This window comes from Microtus oregoni, unplaced genomic scaffold (assembly GCF_018167655.1).
Source record: "Microtus oregoni isolate MIOR12 unplaced genomic scaffold, Mior012 000029F_ref0000214, whole genome shotgun sequence".
NCBI lineage: Eukaryota > Metazoa > Chordata > Mammalia > Rodentia > Cricetidae > Microtus > Microtus oregoni.
In genome coordinates this window covers 31,287,961-31,310,280 of record NW_024543088.1, presented here as the reverse complement: position 1 = coordinate 31,310,280, position 22,320 = coordinate 31,287,961, and the positions used below count along the sequence as shown (strand labels likewise).

General features: G+C 41.9%; 1 protein-coding gene across 1 annotated transcript in view; it reads left to right on the top strand.

The window, feature by feature from the left end:
* Positions 1-22,320, top strand: part of Atp13a5 (ATPase 13A5) — a 121,729-nt gene that overhangs the window by 52,009 nt on the left and 47,400 nt on the right. The window contains exons 12-16 of the mRNA XM_041677977.1: positions 349-537; positions 4,538-4,599; positions 7,440-7,590; positions 18,705-18,791; positions 19,404-19,560. Of these exons, the coding sequence (XP_041533911.1) occupies positions 349-537; positions 4,538-4,599; positions 7,440-7,590; positions 18,705-18,791; positions 19,404-19,560 (646 nt within the window). The remainder of the gene's footprint in view (positions 1-348; positions 538-4,537; positions 4,600-7,439; positions 7,591-18,704; positions 18,792-19,403; positions 19,561-22,320) is intronic.

Here is a 22,320-nt window from a genome sequence, read left to right as displayed (position 1 = left end):
TGCCTCTGTGAGCGGGGATGGGAGAGGAGGGGGCATGTGAGCACCCAGGAGTTCAGAGGATGAACAGAGGAGATACTGATGGGTGTTCAGGTGGAGGGAAACTGAGTCAGGAAAGCTCACAGCGACTTCAAACAGGGGTCAAAAGGTCTCCTTTGGTGTATAGTAGAGACAGTATGTGTATGTGTTAGGAACAGCCAAGAGACACCCAGCCCCACCGAGAAAACTCCCAACTCACCGGGAATTCTCTGAGCCCAGGTCCAGGACCCGGGTGTTACAGGAGGCAGTTGGAAGAAAGGCGGCGCTGTCCTTTTCTGCTCTACCCTGTGCGCACCCTTTTCTCCTCCCCAGGTTCCTCCGAGAGAAACCGCAACTATGGCCCTGATCCTCCTCACAGCCACTGTCCCGCCCGTGCTCCCGGCCGCCCTGACCATCGGCAATGTGTATGCCCAGAAGAGACTGAAGAAGAAGAAAATCTTTTGTATCTCCCCTCAAAGAATCAACATGTGCGGCCAGATCAACCTCGTGTGCTTTGACAAAGTGGGTTCCGAGCTTTCCAGGTTGGGTTGGGCTTTACGGTTTTGATGCCCGGCAGAGCTGTGAAGGACCTCGGAGAATATCTGTCCCAGGGCTCCCACTTCACGGCTGAGACACTGAGGTCAGAGGCAGTCACAGAGCAAGGCTGTGTGAGGTCACAGTCTAGAAAGCAAATTTCGTGCCTGGGGGAGGGCGGGTGGCATTGTGGCCATCTCATCATGACTTCCTTTCCCCGGTAAAATTTAGTATTTTCTGTGCCTGTGTTTTGATTTGAAACAGTCTCAAGTCCCTTTCAGGCAAAAACGTGGGAAACATTCATGTTTTAGAAGTGCCCTGTCTGGGACTTATGTGATCAATCCCTTTCACCTCCACCCACGGCTTCCTGGAAATAAAAAGAGGAGCCAGTGTAGACACCTCTCCTCTCTCTCTCTCTCTCTCTCTCTCTCTCTCTCTCTCTCTCTCTCTCTCTCTCTCTCTCGCCCTCTTCCAGGAGTTAGGTTAGGGAAGCATCATGTCTGTCCTCAGGGATCTGGAGAAGTGGCAGAAGGAGAATGCATGCTGGGTGAGGGTGACAGCTGCTCTTGGGCATAGTCCAAGACCCCACAGTTCTCCGATGGGAACCAGGAATGGCACCAGCGTTAGCCCTCTGACATGCAGACTTTGTGCGCACCTTGGACAGGCTGTAGTGCAGTGCGCCTTGGCTAGTCTTTCCCCATTTAAGGTCATTTTTGTTGGAATAATGAATCAACATTTCGGCTATTTTTCTGCCAGTCCCTATCCTCGAGTCCAGTCTTGCACACAGTGCCTGTAGAGTGTTATGGGTGATCATTCTTTGTTTTGGGGAAGTTTAGCATCTAATCAAGGGTGCAGGGAATGTGGGAGAGAGACAACCGGCATACTCCGAGGTGTGTGCTTGATGGAGGTTTGAACAAACGTCAGCAGGAACTTATCTGTCACCGGGAGGAGGCCCCCTTGGAGCTGCAGGATATGGAATGGCACAGATTTCAAGATGGTCAGTTCGGAGCCCAAGGATATAAAAGGCATCTGACTTTTCAAGACAGGGCAAGAAGTTGGACCATCCAGCAAAATGGTGCTGAAAGGCCAATGTGGCGAGCTAAGCAGGGGGCCATGTCTTGAGGGAGAATGTGAGGCCTTGAAAAAATAAGACAAGTTGGGCAGTGGTGGCGCACGCCTTTAACCCTAGCACTCGGGAGGCAGAGGCAGGCGGATCTCTGTGAGTTCGAGGCCAGCCTGGTCTATTAGAGCTAGTTTCAGGACAATCTCCAAAGCCACAGGGAAACCCTGTCTTAAAAAAAGAGGACAAATGAAATTAGGATTTTTTTTTTGTTCTTTCAATAGGCGCTTTATGAGAATGCTCTTACCTACTTTTCTTGTCATTATTACCGAACACTTAAAAAAATAGCAGCATAAGGGAGGAGAGATTCCCTTTGCCCCAGGACAGTCTGTCATGGCAAGGAGAGCATGGCGGTATTCACACATGGCTGAGAGCTAGATCGCAAGTGGAGGTGGGCTATAACCTTCAAGATCTATGCCCAGAGGTTCTACAGCATTCCAACACAGTGCCCCCAAATATTCAACCCATGAGCCTGTAGGGGAGAGTCAACATTCATATGCTAACAGAAGGGATGGAGGAGGGATGTGAAAGGAGTGGGCTACCTGGGGCCAATGGAAAGCCTTCATGGTCCTACACCTGGAGAGTGAGGGAAGCTGCACAAGGACACCTGACACTGCTCCTCTCAGGTAGAAGCAGCACGTCTCTCAGATTATTGTCATTTCTACCTCTCTTCCCTTTCCATTTGGCAAAAGCAGTGCTCAGTCTGCATCGGGTAGGAACAAGAGTTAAAGTGAGCAGTTAGTTTGACTGTAGCTTGATGGTCAAATTCCTGCTCATTGTCAGCTTTCTGATAGATTCTCTTCTCAAAACACCCAACAGCCTCATGGGTACCTAGACTACAGGAGGATTGTGCCAACCTCATCCCTGACATAGTCACCTGCCTTGAAGACTAATTTCCCCCAGTGACTGTTATTTTACTTCCTACGTGGCCTTTTTTTCTGCATGCTCATGACATCATCTGCTAGATGGCCGGAGAGGCTGCTTCTCCACGCCCTCGACTGAATCCCACAAGGTGCAGAATCCTCTTGTAGTGCTGGAACACCTGCTGGGGCATGGCAGAATGAGAACTCTAACCCTGAGTTCAAAACTAAGTGTCTACATTGCTATTTCATGCAGAAGCTTGAACTATAATTATCTTTCAATCCTTTTAAATTATAAAACTCTATCAACATGATGTTTCAGTTGACTACCCCACAATTAACTACAATTAACTTCCAAATGGTGTTGTATCACTGGGTTTCTGACTGTATATCTCTCTCTCTCTCTCTCTCTCTCTCTCTCTCTCTCTCTCTCTCTCTCTAAGATGAATTTTCTGTTCAATTCAGTCTGAGCTTGGTTTTGAACTTTATGGTAAGAGTTTCTCCTTGTCCATTCTATTCCCTTTAGATTAGAACTATAATTTCATCTTCTTCCTACTTGAGGTTATTTTTGTTTTACGAGGTCATTTGCACATAGAGAAGTAACACAGTCTCAATTCTCTCACTCTGTTGCCAAGTTGTTCTATGTTCATGCTCAAAACAAGGATGCTTCACAGCATAACCTCCCAAGGAGAATATCTTAGTTAAAATTAAGCTGCTATTTTTTTTAAATGGAACAATCCAAGGGGATTTGCATGGTGAACATGCAGTTTGGCACCTTAGAGAATGTGGGGGGAAACATAGCAAATTTCTTCTTTACAAACGTTGCCCTTAAGGGATGAGTTCTTCCAGCCTGCTGCCCATCTTTGAGAAGGCTGAATGTGTTCAAGAAAGAAGGACTCTTTAATCCTTGTAATGTGGAGACTAAGAACAGGCTTTATCTTCCCTGGCAGAATTCACCAACATCCCTGCTGATGGAGGAAGGCTGTCTCGATTCTAATTCCATCTTCCTGGCTGTGGACCACTGTCTCCTAGTAGGGCGCAGTTGTCTGTTTCTCCTGGGCTTGCTCAGTTATGAGAAGAGCATTGTAAGCCCACACCTGAAAACCATCACACGGATATGATGCGCTGTGATGACAGATGATGCCGTCCAATAGTAAACTAGGAAACCCATGGCAATGGATTTAAATAGCTCGTGGGGGAGCTGCTGGCATCTGTGCTTAGGAGGGTCAGGTCTTTTCTGGCCTGTTCTGGAGCAGCAGCAGCTCTGCTTCCTCTGAGCAGGCTCAGGGTGGTTAGCCTAAGGCTGCTGGCCTACAGGGCAAACAGCTAATGAATAGTTGGCACATTAAAAAAATGATATAATAGACTCAGTTCTATTCTGATTTCTAGGTTACATAAAATGTCAAATACTTTCCCATAATATAAAATATCTCATGACCATTTTCCTCTTGATCTGAAGATAAAACTCACTCACAGGCATTAATTAATTTTTATTATTAACACTTCATTCCCGTCTATGGACCGAAAGTTCCTTATCAACATTTCGTTATGATTTGAACAGTGACTGCATCAGCCATAGTTTTAGGTAATGGTGGTGAACCAAATAGCAAAGGGTGGATTAACTGGTCTTGGGAAGAGGAAAAAAAAAAAAAAAGCAAAATAAACAACCCCTCCCCCACAAAACCACAAACTCTGTTTTTGAAAAGACAGCAGGTGCCTCCTGCAGAGTCAGCTATGAGGTGGCTGCTGTTGGGGTTCCTCTCAAAGTCTCACTGTACCAACAGCAGCAGACAGGACAAGAAGCAGAGTCAAACAAAGCTCATGCCCAGAGTCACACAGAAACGGGAACTTCCTGAGCATCCTTTGCTAGGTTTAAAAGCAAATGTTTATAAACAAGGTTCTGGATGACTGGATGCGGCGTAGTTTCTTGCACACTTGGATTTTGTTTAAATCATGATATCAAAGCTTTTAGTGTCCTGCTAAAAGTCAATTATAACTTTTTATTCAGACAGGAACACTGACAGAAGATGGGCTGGACCTCTGGGGGACCGTCCCCACGGCTGGCAACTGGTAGGACTCTAAGATGGGAGATGTGGTGGGGAGGTGAGGGTGCTGATGCTCAAACCCACCCTTGCAGGCTTGAGGAATGACATTTACACTGGCTCCCATTTAGTCTAACCCAATTTAATTACATCTGTACCAAATTCTGAGTCAGACAAAGAAAGTAGACCTTCAAATTCAGCATGAAAAATGGAATAGAATGAGGTAAATGGTTAAGGAATGGGATTAGTAAGACAGAGGATCAAGGAGTTGACTCAAAACCATGCTTAAAGATGGCAAGGCTTCCTGGGTGGCTGGGCAGATGAGTGTGTTCAGGGACCCAGAACAAGGCTCCATCACCTTCCTGTGGAACTCACAGTCTAATGAGATGGAAAAACATGAATGGACTCACTTCAGATGTGTAACACAGGCCATGGAAATTATTACCTTGGAGACAGAAAATCCGAATGGGAACAAAATAATAAAATCCCTTGATATAATACATAGTTCTGATTTTCTTATGACAAGTGATGACTGAAGGGAGAAATTCATCTTTTAATTTCAGTGCCCCAATCACGACTCTCTGAAATGACAGCATATGAGGAAGATTTTAAAGCATAGCTAGGTTGAAATTTTACAGACGTGGGCTAAAGGCTGTCGTGGTAAAGCAAAGAAGATAACCATATAGATACACACCCTGGAGCAGAACAGGAGAGGGGTCCTTGCTCCTTCTTGCAGGACTGAGGCATGCCTTTGCATTGTCTCAATGGTGATGGCTTCTGCCTCTCAGCTTTGATAACTCTACTTCATCTCCAGACAGTGACAGGGGCAGCTGCAGAGTCAGAGAAAGAGCCAGGCTGGTCCACCAAACTGGCCTTGGGGAGAGGTTTGACACAGGTACCATGCATTGTTGCAGAGATAGCCCAGGCTGAGCACAAGGAACGACTTGATTTCTAGCTCTATTCATGTGTGTCTGTTCCTGCCTATTCAGATGTATCAATTAAGCCTTTGTCCAGAGACGCAGGTCACCTGTGGTTCAGAGCAACGAAGGAGGAGGATGGTTTTCCCACTCCCATCTTCCATGGTGCTTGCATGCTGAAGCTTTCGAGGGGTAGAATCAGCTAAACATAATCACTGTTCAGCTTGAAACCACATGATGCCAGGCTATACTGTCGGTGAGGAGAGGAAGCTGCAGTGGAAGGATTGTGGACCACAAGTTTCAGGAAATGGTGGTAGACTCCAAGGAACCGAGGGATGAGAATCAGTTTAAAGGCTCTGCTTGTTTTCCGTGGCTTGGAAACACTAAGCAGGTTCTTCCCTGCCCCAATCACCTCATGAATCCAAAGGCTTCTTGCCTGGGGCATTTTGGATATTAGAGAGCTCCATGGGTTTCTAGGCAACATCACAAAATTATATAGTGTGCCTATATATCTAAGTCCCCTGAAATTTGGTTTGTGACCAACCAGTGGCAAAGGGAAAATCCACATCCAACTCAAAGAAGGGTTGTGTAAACATTAGTCTGCAGGTATAGAACACTCCGGTTGAAAATTGAAAATTTTCAGTGAGCAGAGGACCATGAGCAGAGAAATCTCTGAATAAAGAGAGACAACACAAGACGCTTAACCAAGCTCTAGACTCGGGGCAGGAGGATATTGGCAGGATCAGCAGCTGTAAGAAGAGCTAGAGCTAGGACAGGTAGCCTTGATTGGCAGGGGGCTCAGAATGTGTCCAAGTACGATCCCTTTCATCCAAGACATCTGTATGCAGCCCCAGGTATATAGGTACCAAAATGAATATACAAACCAAACACTTACTGATAATGAATCATAAATTTATTTTAAAACTATGCTTTATATACATACAATTTTACCATTTATTAAAAACAAACACAAATTTGCATAGTAAGAATGTGAATGTTCTTGTTTTTAGGTAATGAATTAAATCTTGGTTGAATATTTGGTACAGTAGGCACATACTCAGTATTGACGGGCATTTTGTTTATTTTTGTGTGTCTTTGTGGGTGCCTGAGCATAGGCATATCCATCATGTGTGAACCTGGTACCCACGGAGGTCCCAAGAGGGCGTTAGATAATCTTAGACTGTTGTTACTGAGGACTGTGAGCGCCATGTGGGTCCTGGAACCTGATCCCGGGTCCTCTCCTGTCACGATCAATGTTTTGCTCTTATAATTATCAATCGTGAGAATGCTGCTTTAGATAAACCCATACTATAAAATGATAGAATTTCAGTCCTGATTCCAAACCAAAGTTCTCTAAATGCTTTTTATAACGAAACACAAGTTCCTAGCAACTCACTTAGCAAACTTTAAAACAAATGTTCTAATAGAATATCACCAAAAGGTATACTACTTTTATGCATGCTCAGGAATGGCAGCAGGAAAACATTACAATGTCTTTGCTTTACATGAACCCATCATGTTCTGTAGAAGAAAGCTGTGTGTGGAGAAGGCAAGCCCTGCAATTTATAACATAACAGTAGTCTATGTTCCAAGCCTAGGTGTTCTGGGCATTAGTCCTTGATTCCACCTGGTGTACTGGCAGCCACCTGGGCATGTTGTATGTTCGGAACCATGGCTGCAGTGTAATCACTGGAGGCAGCATGACTAAACACTGCACAAACCATCTCGGATTCATTACACATTTGATTTTAAATCAATTTATGGTTGTTGGCATTCAGAAACATTTAACTGTCACTGTATTTTTCATAGCTCAAGTTTAAGAAGCAGTGGTAGAGAACATGGGAAGGTCACTGGCATGGTCTAGGGTAAGATCAGACAGAGTGCTGCCTCAGCAAGATCTAAGGGGCAGATCATGCAAATCTTTTATTGAAAATTAAACATTATCTTCCAGTTTCCAGGCAGTCCACAGTTTTGCCTCAGGCCAGGCTGTGCCCTGGGGCCCGCTGTGTGCAGCCATGACCAGCTGCCACTCCCTGATCCTTCTCGATGGGACCATCCAAGGAGACCCTTTGGACCTCAAAATGTTTGAAGGCACAGGCTGGGTAAGGTGATGTTGTATCAATCAAATAAATGAGAACTTGAAGAAACCTTTATTGGTAAAACCAGATCCTTTTTAATTAATTTACAAATGGCCGTACTTTATCATTAGTCATTGTTATAGATGAATAATATGGCGAATAAGTTTATTTCCCAAATTTTATCAGTATTAGTTCATCATACAAAGTGGTTGGATCTATGACATCTTCTTTAATATCATGTACTCTGATGAGTTTCATATTCCTTTCTCTCTCCTGACCTTACTTGGATTGTTCTTCTCTTTGTAAATAGTCTCCTTTGTGTGTTCACATCATAAATACGATGTGTGTGTGTCTATGCATGTGTGAGTACATGCATGTGTGTGGGTGTATGTGTGTGTGCTATCTAAGTCCCACATAGGAAAGAAAACATGCAATCCTTGGCCTTTTGAGTTTGGTTTATTTCATATAATGTGATCGCCTGTTTTATCCATTTTTATTCAAAATGACACAATTTTGTTTTTAGGAATGAATAAAATTGAGTAAGTATGCCACAGTTTCCTTATCCACTTTTTTGCTGCTATACACTTAGTTTGATTCTCCAGCTTGGCTGTTGCAGACTGTGCCGTCACAAACATTAGTGTGTAGATGTCTCTGTGATGTGCTGAATTAGATTCCTTCAAGGGTGATCATAGGAGGGATGTAACAGGATCATGTATTAATTCTATTTTTAGTTTTTTTCATGAACTTTGATAATGATTTTCAATACTACCAACAGAATATGGAGGTTCCTTTTCTTTTAAATCCACATCAGTGCTGGTTGTGGCTTGTTCTCCCAATTCATAGGCTCTCTTCACTTTTAGTTTTCTTCACTGCACAGAGGCTTGTTAATTTCATGTATTCCCATTTATCAGTTTTTGCTACTATTTCCTGAGCTGCTGGAACCCTTTTCTGAAAATCTGTGCTTTTGTGTAGGTCGTGAAGTGTTTCCCCCCAGCAGTTCTAAAATTTCCGGTCCTAAAGTCTTCAATGCATTTTGAATCAATATTTTCACCAAGTAGGTGATGGGAATCTAGTTTTATTTTACATGTGTAGATCCTGGTTTCCCAACACCATTAGTCAAAAATATTTTTTTAGTATTTTTTTTTTTTCAAAATCAGAGGGTTGTGACTGGTTCACTGCTAGGTCTTCTCTATCTCTTTGGTCTGCATTCTGTGTAGTAGACGTAGACATGTGATTACCATGTTGATTCTGTGTAGCAGACAGTTAGTAGACATGTGAGGACTTTGTTGATTCTGTGTAGTAGACAGTAGACGTGTGAATATCATGTTGGTTCTGTGTAGTAGACAGTTAGTAGACATGTGAGGACCACATTGATTCTGTGTAGCAGACAGTTAGTAGACATGTGAGGACTTTGTTGATTCTGTGTAGTAGACAGTAGACGTGTGAATATCATGTTGGTTCTGTGTAGTAGACAGTTAGTAGACATGTGAGGACTTTGTTGATTCTGTGTAGTAGACAGTAGACATGTGATTACCATGTTGGTTCTGTGTAGTAGACAGTTAGTAGACATGTGAGGACTTTGTTGATTCTGTGTAGTAGACAGTGAGTAGACATGTGAGGACCACATTGATTCTGTGTAGTAGACAGTTAGTAGACATGTGAGGACCACATTGATTCTGTGTAGTAGACAGTTAGTAGACATGTGAGGACCACATTGATTCTGTGTAGTAGACAGTGAGTAGACATGTGAGGACCACATTGATTCTGTGTAGCAGACAGTTAGTAGACATGTGAGGACTTTGTTGATTCTGTGTAGTAGACAGTAGACGTGTGAATATCATGTTGGTTCTGTGTAGTAGACAGTTAGTAGACATGTGAGGACTTTGTTGATTCTGTGTAGTAGACAGTAGACATGTGATTACCATGTTGGTTCTGTGTAGTAGACGGTTAGTAGACATGTGAGGACCACATTGATTCTGTGTAGTAGACAGTGAGTAGACATGTGATGATCACTTTGGTTTTGTCATCGTGAGTCTGCAGTATAATTTGGCGTCAGCTTTTATGACACCCCTAGCCTTGCTCTTTTCCCCTTTGGATTGCTTTGACTCTCTGGGGCCTTTTGTGTTTCTGTATGAATTTTAGTATTTTTTTTTTTCTGGTTCTGTGAAGAGTGTCTTCGGAATTTTTATGGAGATCACATTAAATTTGCAGGCTGCCTTTGGTAAATATGACAATGTCTATAATGTTGATTCTGCATATCCATGAACACAGGAGAACTATCCATCTGGGTTGTTAAAATTTTAATACTGTTTCAGTAAAGTTTAATTTTTTCTTATTTTTATGTTTTATGTATATTTCTATTAGTTCTTAAAAATTCCATTCGTATCCAGGGTATCTTTTGCAGCTGTTATAGATGAGGTTACTTTCTGATTTCCTTCTTGTTGTTGACATCCAGGAAAGCTACTGCAACTTGTTTGTTGATTTTGCATCCTGCTGCTTTGCTGAAACCGCTCATCACATTCAAGAATTTTATGGTAGAGGTATTCAGGCACTTCAATATAGGACCATGCCATTGGGAAGCAGGGATAATTTGGCTTCTTCCTGTTTGTATGCCTTTCTTTTTTCTTTTCTTTTTTTTGTGATTACTCTATCTATGACTTCAAGCACTGGATTGAAGGAGAGTTGAGAAAGCACACACTTTCTAGGAGATTCAGTTTTCCCCATTTGATCTCATGCTGGCTGTATGTTTGCCATATGTGGGAGGTCTCTGCAAACACCAGGGCCAGCAGAGTGTTGAGGCAGGGGAGGCAAGAAGGCAATTTGGTTCAGCATGACTTAGTAGCTGGTGTTGCTATAAACTTCAAGAGCCTGACATTGGGTTGTTTGTTTTAGGTGTACCTAAGCACAGCACAATTTAGAAAAATTCTTCCTGGTGATAATTAACCCTATTATGAGTGCACAACAAAGCTTAAGATATGATTACATCAAAACTCTTATAAAGCACAAGTAAACTCTTGCACAAAAATGCGTTCTATAGACTAAGAAAGCAGGCTCCAGGTAAAAAAAGCCCATGATAAGGGTCCGGGGAAAGCTAGTGATATATAGATTGATGGAGTTAAATAAATTCAAGATATGGGTCTAGGGGAGCCAGGGGCAATGTGCAGAGGTCACCAAGCTATTAGCCCCATCTGTTCCCAGAAGGTTTCCTTATAGTTATTGTGAGCACAAAACGCTATGCAGCTCCTACAGTCATACAGCCACTATTTTGCTCAAGTATGTTTGTTTTGTTCCTAGTTTCATCAGAGCTGTTATCGTGAAAGCCTGCTGAACTTTGTCAAAGGTCTTTTCTACATCTGTTGAAATGATAAGGGGCTTCAGTCCCTAGTCCATCTGTGCTTTTTACATTTACTGATCTGTCTGACTAACCGTCCACACGTCTCTAGAATGAAACAACTTCAATATAATATACAATCTTTCCAATGTCTTTTTTTGATTGGGTTTACAAGTATTTTATTGGTAATCTTTGGAATCAGATCAGAGAAATGGACCTGTAGCTGGATAAACTTTTTATTGGTTCTTTATACACTGTTATGCTAACACGGGCTTCACAGAATTAATTCACTTGGCTTCCTTTTCTTTCTATGGTATGGAATAGTTTGAGGTGCATTTGAGTCAGTTCTTTAAAGGTCTAACAAAATTTGGTAGTGGATCTGCTCTGGACTTCCCTTAGTGGGGAGACTTTTTGTTGCTGTTCAATTTATTGCTTGTCATGGATGGGTATAAGTTGCTTACATGTTTATATTCTCTTGATTTAACATTGGTAGGTCATATATGTCTAGGAATTGACCTATTTATTCTAGATTTTCTACACTATTGATACTAATATATGGTTTTAAAGCATTTCTTAGTGAGCAGATTTCATTAGAATTTGTTGTAAGCACTCCTCTTCATCTCCACTCTTATTAATTTGGATCTTTTATTTCTGTCAGTAGAATTTAACTAAGGCTTTATTGAACTTGTTTATCTTTTCAAAGAACCAATCCTTTGATTTTTTTTTAACTCTCCTTTAATCTTCATTTTATTGACTTCATCTCTACCCTTATAATTTATTACCTGGCTTCTTTTGTTTTTTAAAGAGGCAAACCATTAAGTTATGTACTTGAGGTTTCCCTGTTTTTAAAGTGTAGAACATCATACTAATTGGTGTCCATTAGAACTAACATTTTTATGTCCTAAAAGTTACAATAAATCGTGTTTTTATTTTTATTGACTCTGGGAATTTTTTAATTTCCTCCCTGACTTTTTCAGTGATACATTGATCATTCAAGAGAGTACTATTAATCATCCACACATACGTGTAGCTTTCCTTGCTATTGATTTTCAGCTTTATTCTACTGTGAGCTTATAAAACTTAAGAAATATAGTCTATTTATCAAGACGTGCTTTATGGCACAAAATAAGATCTGTTTTTGAGAACGTCCCATGGGCGTTGACAGCAGCGCATATTCACAGCTGATAGGTTGAGTGTTCTGCAGATGTCTGTTCCATCAGTCCATTGGATCTGTCTGGTTTACGGTACAGTTGAACAATGAACTGTAGATTTAACTATTGATGAGAGCAGTGAGTGGAATCAATGTAGTCTTATTGCATGTGGCCTTATGTGTCTTTTGAAGCATGTTTTATGAAATAAGGTGCCTCAACACTGGACCTATAGCTTCAAATTTTTCATCTTCTTAGCGGATGTTTTCTTTTAGTAGCATGTAGTGACATCCTTTATCTCTTCTTACTAATTTTGGTTTGACATCTAGTTTGTCAGATGTAAGACTGGCTAATTCTGCCCATTTTCAGCATCTACTTGATGCAGGGTTTAAAGTCTTCCAATCTTTGATTCTCAACTTTTCTGTGTGTTTGCCAGTGAACGGTGTTTCTTGCAACCAGTGAATGGTTGAATCTTGATTTCTGATTCCACCATCTAGTCTGTGTCTTTTAATTAGAGAGTTAAGGCCATTAATATTTGGAATTATTATTGAGATATACTTGCTATTTCCCATAGCTTTTTAAATTCTTTTTCTATCTATTCTTTTCATGGGGCAATGAAGCTTGCTGGTTTGTTGAACTGGGTGTGTTTGACTCTTTCCTAGTTTTTATTTATTTGTCTGTTCTTCCCATGAAATTTTCTCTTCCTTGTGCTATCATGTTGTAACTATCTTTCTCCTTTGTATGTAGAATTATTATAAATATTCTCTGTAATTTTGACAAAGTGGCTATGGAATGCTTTAGTTTGTATGTATCTTGGGATGTCTTGATTTCTCCTTTAAGTTAAAAAGTAATTCTACTCTAGGTAATAATTTTGGTTGGATGTTTTATGCTTCAGGGTTTGAAATACTTCCTTCCCTGCTTCAGGAATTCTACTGAAAACTTTGATCTATTCTGCTAGTTCTGCTTTTGCTAGTAAGTTGAAATTTCCCTCTTGCAACTTTTAATATTGCTTCTTTCTTCTGTCTTTTTGACATTTTCATAATAATCTATCTGAGATGTTCTTTTCCAGCCATTGTCCCTTAGAGTTCTAAATGACATACATGAAGAAGAATTCATCAGATAGGGAGGTGCAAATAAAGGAATCTTATGCTAGCTCCTAATATGGCATAAAAAAGTTCTTTATTAAAAGATAATTCACAGATCACAACGAGGAACAGGAACAAAATCCAAAATCCAGGTGTGGCGAGCAAAAAATAAGAGAGCAAGCGGGTGATCCTGCAGGCTTTTAGGTACCCAAGGTCATGCCCAACCTGGCTCAGCCTCTCAAAGGCCGTTGGCTGAAGGAGGTTCCCCACCACATACATATACCTATACACATATGCATATACACATATATACATAATTTTGGGAAATTAATTGCAAATTTCATTCAATAGTTCTGTACTTTTAAATGTTATTGCAACCCCCTCCTACCCCATGAATTATTTGTTTTGTCTGTTGATTGTGTCCCAGATTTTCTAAAAATTGTGATCATGTTTGTTTTTAAATTATTATCTGAATGTAACACTTTCTTAACCTTATCTTCTATCCTTAATAATCTTTTCTGTTTGATCTAGTCCATTTATTGGTAGTGGTCTCCATTGTTCGGTTTTCTTCCCCCCTCTCTTCTTGACTGATTGAAGTCTTTCATTTCCAACATTTCTGATTTTTAAGTTCTTCAAAAGCTCCATTTCCAAGATGAACTCCCCTCCCTCCCACTCTCTCTGTGTGAGGTATGCATGGAGGGCAGAGAACAACCTTAGGTATCAGTCCCCATCTTTCACGTAATCTTCCCATGTGCTACTGTGTACCCCAGGAGAGCTTGCCCACCAGCTTCAGTGGCTTTTCCTGTCTCTGTCTCCCTTCTAACGGTAGCAACATTGGGTTGGGTTGGCACGCAGGTGGTCCTGTGCCTGGCTTTAAGTGGATTCTGAACTCAAGTCTTTATTCTTGACAATGAGCACTTTATTACCCAGTCTCTGAATTAATTTCCTTGCTTCATTCATCTGCTTATTTAATCTTCTATGAAGTCACTGAACATTTTTAAAAGTGGGATTCTAAATTATTTGTCCGGAATTTTAGTGATTTGTTTCTGGCGTTTAGTAACTTCGGAGTTTGTTTTGTTTCATGTGTGATTTGTACGTCTGTCTGGGTAGATGCATCTTTTATGGTTTTCCCCCATCTTTTGTTCGTTTTGTTTCATGTGGTTCTTCTTACTGAGGAGTTTTCTCTTGAGAGTATGGTCTCTGCCATCTAGAGGGAAGACACAAAGAGCAGAAACAAAAGCAATGATTTGTCAGTAATTGGGTAATACAGTGAAAAGCAGTTAGGTGCACCATTTACATTCCCAGTGAGGATAGAAATTAAAAGAGCTATTGATGGATAAAGTAGGTGTTCAAAGACTATTAAGACTAGAAATATGAATAATTAAGAAGTGAAAATAGGAGGAGGTGAAGTAGGAATAAGAGGTAAAGCAACAGGCTTAAACCTTGAGAAATAGTTGAGAACAGGAGAGAATAGGTGCAGATAAAGAATAGTTGTAAATCCTAATCAAGTGACTTCAAAGCAAGTGACTTGATAGCAAAGCAAAAAATAAAAACAGAACATTAGTAGTCAATATTTTTCCTGTCTAGGATGATTCCCCTACCCCTAGATCATCTCTGAAGTTTGCTCTGCTGGTGGGAAAGCAGCTGTTATCTGTCTGGTGCTCAACCAGGTTGAAGCAGAATGGCTGTATATAGTTTGCTTCCTGTATTTTTTCTGCTCCATTGAATTCCTGTGTGGACATGACTTGAGAGTTGTTCCCTGCTGCTCAGAATGAGTGTCTCTGGCACTCAGCATGAAGTGTCCTCTTGACTACTATTCTTCTGCTTTGCTCTGCTGGTTGGCCACACTTTTCCGCTGTATCTCTTTCAGTGTCTGAGATGGAGGCAGACACATGCTTGTATTTTCCCTCGCAGCTAGAAAGTCTTCTGTTCCCAGAGCTCAGGATGCTTTTCCACCAGTGCCCACAGTCTACACAAGTTTGTGTTCATGTCAGCTCTGTTTCCTTGTTCACAGAATTTGAGGGCAGTTGGACACTTAGTGGAGGGAGTGGCCTTTTGGATTAGGAGATGTGACAGTGCTTGGTTGTAGTTTCTAGTGTCATTTCTGTTGCTGTAATAAAAATATCCAGGACAGCCCAGAGACCCAGGATAGAACCAAACACAACTGTCAAAAAATCAATGAAATGATTCCTAATGATATTCGTCTGTACTCATAGATTGGTGCCTAGCCCCATTGTCATTAGAGAGGCATTATCATCCAGCAACTGCTGAGAGCAGAGGCAAAAAACCGCAGTCAAACACTAGGTGGAGCTAGGGGAATCCCACAGAAGAGAGGAAGGATTGTAGGTGCCCACAGAATCAACTAACGGGGCTCATAGGGGTTCACAAAGACTGACGTGATAAACATGCACCCTGTAAGGTCGGAGCGAGGCCCTTTGCCTATATAGTATGGTTGTGTGGCTTGGTGCTCTTGTGGGACTCCCAACAGTGGTAGTGGAGGGTCGTTCTGACTCCTTGGCATGCCCTTGGGATCCTTTCTTCGTATGGGGTTGCCTAGACCTGTCTTGATATAAGGGCTTGTGCCTCATCTTATTGTAACTTGTTATGCCTTCCCTGTTCAATGGACACTCCTGAGAAGCCCCCCTTTCAGGAAATGAAAGAAGAGTGGATCTGGGGGAGAGGGGAGGTGGGGTAGGGACTGGGAGGAATGGAGGGAGGGGAAACTGTGATCGGGGTGTAACGCATGACAGAAGACTAAAGAAAATATCTTAACACAAAGCAACCTAGGGAGTTGATTTCAGCTTAAATTTCTAGGTTTTCAGTCCAGTGTTGTGGGGAAGTCAAGACAGGAGCTTCAAATAACTAGTCACATCACATCCACAATCAAGAGCAGAGAGAAATGAATGCACACATGCTCACTTGCTTGCCTGTTTGTGTTCTCCTTGATTTCTAGCCTATTGTATATAGTTTACGTTCTCCTGCTTAGGGAATGATGCCACCCACAGTATGCTGAGGCTTCTCATAGCACTTACTTAAAACAACCTCTATAGGAATGGCTACAGTTCATCCTACATTTGTCCATAATTGAGATTGTCTTCTCAGATGATTCTAGGTTGTGTCAAATTAACAATTAAAGTTAAATATCAGAGTTTCTTTCAGAATCAGATTCTCCTCAGCCCCAGCGTATGAGGTAGAGAGATACAGTGGCACCTTTCCAGCATCTGCTCCTGCAGTACCTATGTTAATAATAATAATAATAATAATAATAATAATAATAAAAAATGAATCCTCTTTGGATGAATTCTAGTCTTATCCTGACAGGATCTTTCAACCTCTCTTTCAGAGAATTATGTTACAGAGTATAACATGGTATAAAAGTCCCTAAATTCATAATTTGGGGAACTGCTCTTTAAACAAAATTAAATGTAGTTTTTGATTAGGGATATTATTTAATATACTATGGTGCATTTTGAATATTACAGGGAGAACATGACATGTAGCATTCATGAAACCTATTTGACCGTAAATCCTTCTAGATAGGCCATAAGCTGATACTGATGCTCCCCAACAGCCTGGAAGAAAGAGAAGTCTAAAGCAGACTCCCCAATGTGGCTAACACACATTTGCAATATGGAAATGCAAGTGAGGAACTGAGTTGTTGATTGCAGTTGTTGTTAGTTGATTTAAATTTAAGTAGCCACAGTGGCTGGTAGCTACTGTATTGCACAATAGAGGTTTATACATGAATAAAGAGGAACCTTGCTCAAACTAATCCTACTTTCTGAGCTGGGTGGGTGTGAGTGGCAGTTGAAGGGCACAAACCATAAACCTGTCCTGGGTGCTGCTGTGACAGTGAATATTGCTCTCCACCTGTCCCTGGCCACTCAGATCTATATCTAACACTATAAGTCTCTTCTCTGTGCATTTGCAGTAAGAACACCTCCTTTACAGACTCAGGTGAGTACTGAGATTTGGAGTGACTTTGGGCATTATAAAATGCCAAACAGCGAGTATTCTTTAATAAGTCCCTTGATTGTTGTCATTATGCTGACCTCCAAAGAAAGGGGAGGGACATCAAAAACACTAAGTAATATATAAAGGGCATGGAAAGACTGGGGAGAGATCTCAGGTAGAAACGTGCTTGCCTTGCAAACACAAGGATCCGAGTTTGATCTCTAGAACCCAGGCAAAAAGATTGGCATGGTGTCATGAACTTGTAATCCTAGAGCTGGGGAGGCAGAGACAAATGGATCTCTGGGGCTTTTTGGTTACATAGCTTAGCTGAATCAGAGTTATGGGTCCCAGTCGGAGACATAATCTAAAACCCATCAGAGATACTGCATGCATCTTCTTGCACGCCTGGATTCACACACATGCATGTGCACGTACACACACATATTTCATAGGAAAACGTTTACTGTTAGGATCAACATAATGGAATCAAACGACGGCCAGAGCGTGAAGCACTCCTCACAGGAAGCTAATGCAGAGATGAATAGTGGGAAGTTTTGGCTCTCTAGAAGGCCAGGGCCTAAAAAGGGAAACCTGGTATGAAGGGAAATTCCTAAAATCAGTATGTTGAGACAAGTTGGTGGCTCTGAGGAAGGTTTTGATGCAAAGCAAGAATCATGCCCAGTTTCCTGGGTCTTAGTGTAGAGAAAGCAATGAATGACCTGAAGAGCAGAGCCCTCCCAGCCCCAGCGGAACTGATGTAGTGATGACCTGCAGCCATTGTGACTACGTGTCACATGGATCCTGATCCTAGTAAGACCCCTTCTACCTGCACCAATGATGCACACGTTGGGATCTTGCTTGTGAACATGAATCTTTAATGCCACATCTGTAAGAACTGTCAAGATGGCCATATTCACCCCTAAACAAAGCACTTTTCACTGAGATGTAGTCTGAATCTGATGAAGCCTTGAGTTAATTCTTTGTTAGCTGGGAACCTGCTAGATATAAAGAGGGAGGGACAATATCCTTACAGATTATTAAGAAAAAAATACAGTAAATTCTTTTCTAATATTTTGATATTGGTTAATGTTGATTTCTCAATAATACTAATGCCTATATTTGGATTTTTTAGCCAAGAAATAAAATCCATTTTCAACTGTGCTTTTTATTTTGGTCGTGGCCAACTTGCTAGCTTTCTAGCTAACTAAATTAGACCAGTAACACAGGGGTAACATAAAATTGTGCTGTTGTGTTTATCTTGGGGGCACAGCTGTTCACACAGCTGAGAGCTGTTGTACTGAACAAGATTAAAGACCCGACCTCCTCCTCCAGCCACTAGACATGGCCACTGGGAAGAGCAGTGACCCCATACCCTGCACCTCCCCATCCCTTTCTCCCTTACTGTATTCACAGTACTTTGGGATTTTCGACATTTTTTACAATGAAGTTCTTTTTGTTAATGAAAATGGCTGACATTTGACACTGGTGGTATTTAAGGAAACATCTGGGAAGGGAAGCTACCTGAAAAGGGTTTTTGAAAATATTAGCACATTGCACATGGAAAACTGTTTATTCCTATTTGTCTCCAAGGAATCTTATGAATGTTTCATTTTGTAACAGAACATGGAAGATTGCCAAGTGCCTTCCTGCAAATTGGGCCTGTCAGATTCAAGCACCGTAATAAAACCAGGACCAAAAGCCAGTCAGGTACGATTTTCTTCCTTCGATCACGTATTTCCTTCCCCCAGATACCGGAGAGACAGTTCGGGTTTTGCACATATTTTACATTTCTCCTGTTAGGCTTTAGCCTTATAGATTCCATAGTTGGTATGACCATACGTACAGTCCCCATTTTCCTCATTAGTGTTCCAGCAAACACTCAGTGAGTGTCCATGTGCGCTGGAGCACCGAGCTAGACTTCACTGCTGGGTTCTGCACGGGCAGAGCACACAGTGGTTGGAAATCAATACGAGTGCAAGTCAGCGCAGTACACCCTGCCAAGCGCTGTAATAAAGGCTGACAAACGAGCCGTGGGAGAGCCGGGCTGGGAATGAATAGTGTTTCTGGGAAAAAGAAGCATCCCATCACAGAGGATGACCTGGAAGGAGATTAGGATTTCTCCAGTCAGCCACCAGTAAGCGGTTTTGAGACCAGATAATATATTGAGTGAGTCACCCTTGAATAGGCTAGAAAAATATAAGCATTATAACATATATAATATGCCATGATGTGGCTGGGCACATCAGATGAGAAACCCTGTTGGTTGGCAGAGTAATGCTTGAAGGCTTTTTGGTCTCCTTCTCTTTGATGTCCCTGCAGAGTCCGGTGGACGCCATTACTGTCCTGCGACAGTTTCCCTTCTCCTCTGGCCTGCAGAGGATGTCTGTGATCGCTCAGCTGGCTGGTGACATTCGCCTCCAGGTCTACATGAAGGGTGCTCCGGAAATGGTGGCCAGGTTCTGCCGATCCGAAACAGGTACTGACTTTATCTTTCAAAGGAAAAACCATTTCAAATGCCAAACCCAGAAAGCAAACTTCTGCACCACTGTAATAAAAGCACATGAAGAACTCAACCACCAAAGCCAATAAAAGGAGCGGGTTGACTTGTAGGCAGGTGAGAGCAGCCGGGGAGATCCTGTGGTGCAGAGGGGGCGACTGAAAGGTGCAGAGGTAGAGAGTAAACATCTGGCTGTTACACAGGCAGCAAAGTACAGCCACAGTGGGGTGTCGTGGCAGAAGATGTAAGGCTAAGCTGCAGGAGGTACGTGGGCTGGATGACTAGTGGGGAACATAGGGTGGGATCCAAACACTTGACCAGATCTGAATAACAGGGTACTCTGCACTCCGACAAAGGGAACAGGGCTGACTCTGCTATTAACAGCTGAGACAGAGCAATAGATAGGAAATTCTCTCTCTCTCTCTCTCTCTCTCTCTCTCTCTCTCTCTCTCTCTGTGTGTGTGTGTGTGTGTGTCTGTGTGTGTATGTCTGTGTGTGTATGTGTGTACGTGTGTGTATGTATGTGTAATGTGTGTCTGTCTGTGTGTGCATATGCATGTGTACATGTTTGTTTGTGTGTGTGTGTATGCACATGTGTGTGTGAGAGAGAGAGAAGGAGAGAGAGAGAGAAAGAGGGAGATGAAAATTGTGGGAGTAATTTCTGTTCTTCTAGCATGTACCATGTAGGTCCCAGAACTTCTACTCAGATCATCAAGTTTGGAATCTTGTATCTGTTGAGTCATCTCCCCACCCTGAGAATTTTTTTAAATTACTTTGTTCTGTTATTAAAAATAGATTTTTTTTCTTACAATATATTCTGATTATGGTTCCCCCTCCTCCAAGTACTCAGTTCCTCCCTGCCTCTCCTTCCATCCAGATCGACACCCTTTCTGTCTCTTGCTAGAAATGAACAGACATCTAAGGAATAAAATAAAACAAGATAAAACAAAATCTAACAAAACAGAAACGGGTATGCAAAGGACCTGTAAGGTATTAAAGACAGAAAGAAAAGGGCCCTGGCAGAACATTTTGAGACAAGGAACCTCCAAAGATGCAGTTGAGTTCATTCTGTGTTGGCATCTCCTGCGGGCATGGGGCCCACCCTAAGGGTTTCCCCAGTGAAACTCCTTTGGGGAACACTAGTTTCTCATGTGCAAGTGGTTAGCAACTGAACCTAGCTTCTGTAGGGATGGAGGCATGTGTGTCCATTGCTTCTCATAGCTGTAGGGCCCCATCTGGTTCACATCTGGTTCACATTTGTGCAAGCCCTATGTCTTCTGCCTCAGTCTTGCCCGAGTTCCTATGTCCGTCAGTCTTTCTGTGTTTAGAAGACCTTGTACCCTTGGTGTCCTCCATCCCGTCTGACTCTTACACTCTTTACTCCTCCTTTTCTGTGGAGCTTTCTGAATTCTCGGGGCAGAATTTAGTGGAGACATCCCATCTGTGACTGAGTGTTCCAAGGTCTCTCACTCTGCACAATGTCTGGCAGTGGGTCTCTGTCTTTGTTCCCATCTGCTGCTGGAGGAAACTCCTCTGATGATGGCTGAGCAAGGCACTGATGTATGAGTATAACCAAATGTTTTTGGAATCATTTTATCACTATCTTCCTATAGCAGAACAACAGTATTTGGTTCCCCCAGGCTTATGCCTATCTAGTCCTAGGTTTTTGGCCACCCGAGCAGTGTTGATAATAGATTCTAGCTCATGAAATGAGCTTTAAATCAAATCAGATCTTAGTTGGAAATATTTTTTGAAAGAGAAATATTTCAGGGGGGGACATGATTAGACTAAATTAGATGGTTTTTCCAGCAATTTTTTGTCTTTCTGGTCCCGACTCTGAGTCGAGCTGTGTTATTTAATATTCTCCTAAACATATGCATATCCTAAGTGGTGGCCAAATTTATAGAAAATTTGTGAGTTCAAATAAATTCACTTGGATGAAACTGGCATTTTTTTTCTTCCTGGCTTTTATCTACTTGTTATGATTAGCCTCCAGCTGTGCCCAGAATTCTAAATTTCATGAATGTTTATTAAGTCTCCCTTTCTTTCTTTTCTTTTCTTTTTTTTTACAAGGTTTCTCTGACAACAGTGGCTGTCCTTGAACTCACTCTATAGATCAGGCTGGTCTCAAACTCATAGAAATCGGCCTGCCTCCCCCTCTGCCTCCCAAGTGCTGTACCACCACAGTTGGGCATATGTTTCCCTTTCTAGGTCAAGGATGAAGGCCTTGCCTAACATGCACAAGATATGTGTCTGATTCTCAGAATAAGAAAGAAAAGACCGCTCTTCCAGATGTTGACCTTCCTCCAAAATCCCATTAACTATGTCTCAGACAGGTTATAGACTATATTTGATTTTATTCTCTTTTGTGTTTAGCCATGTAGACTTTAGTGAGAATCTCCCTGTTGCCCCTTCCATGTCAGGAAGAGTTCAGCCTCCTATCTGCCATTCTTATCTTCACAACAGCTCATACAATTCTACCTTTTGCTTTGACCTTTGATCTCCCCCCCTCTACTATAAAGAAATGAGGGCTAGAAGATTCCTTGAGATTAGATCCATGCCTCTGGGAATATTTTAGAAATACACAGAGTCTAAGATAAATGGAAAGGTAAGATCTACTCATCACTCACGTTGTAGATGTAAGCCAAGGTGCAGAAGAGGTTTAATAGGTTGAAGTCAGAAAGTGAATTGGGAGTAGGATGGAGAATAAAACATAATTGCTTCGCCGCCTGAGCCACC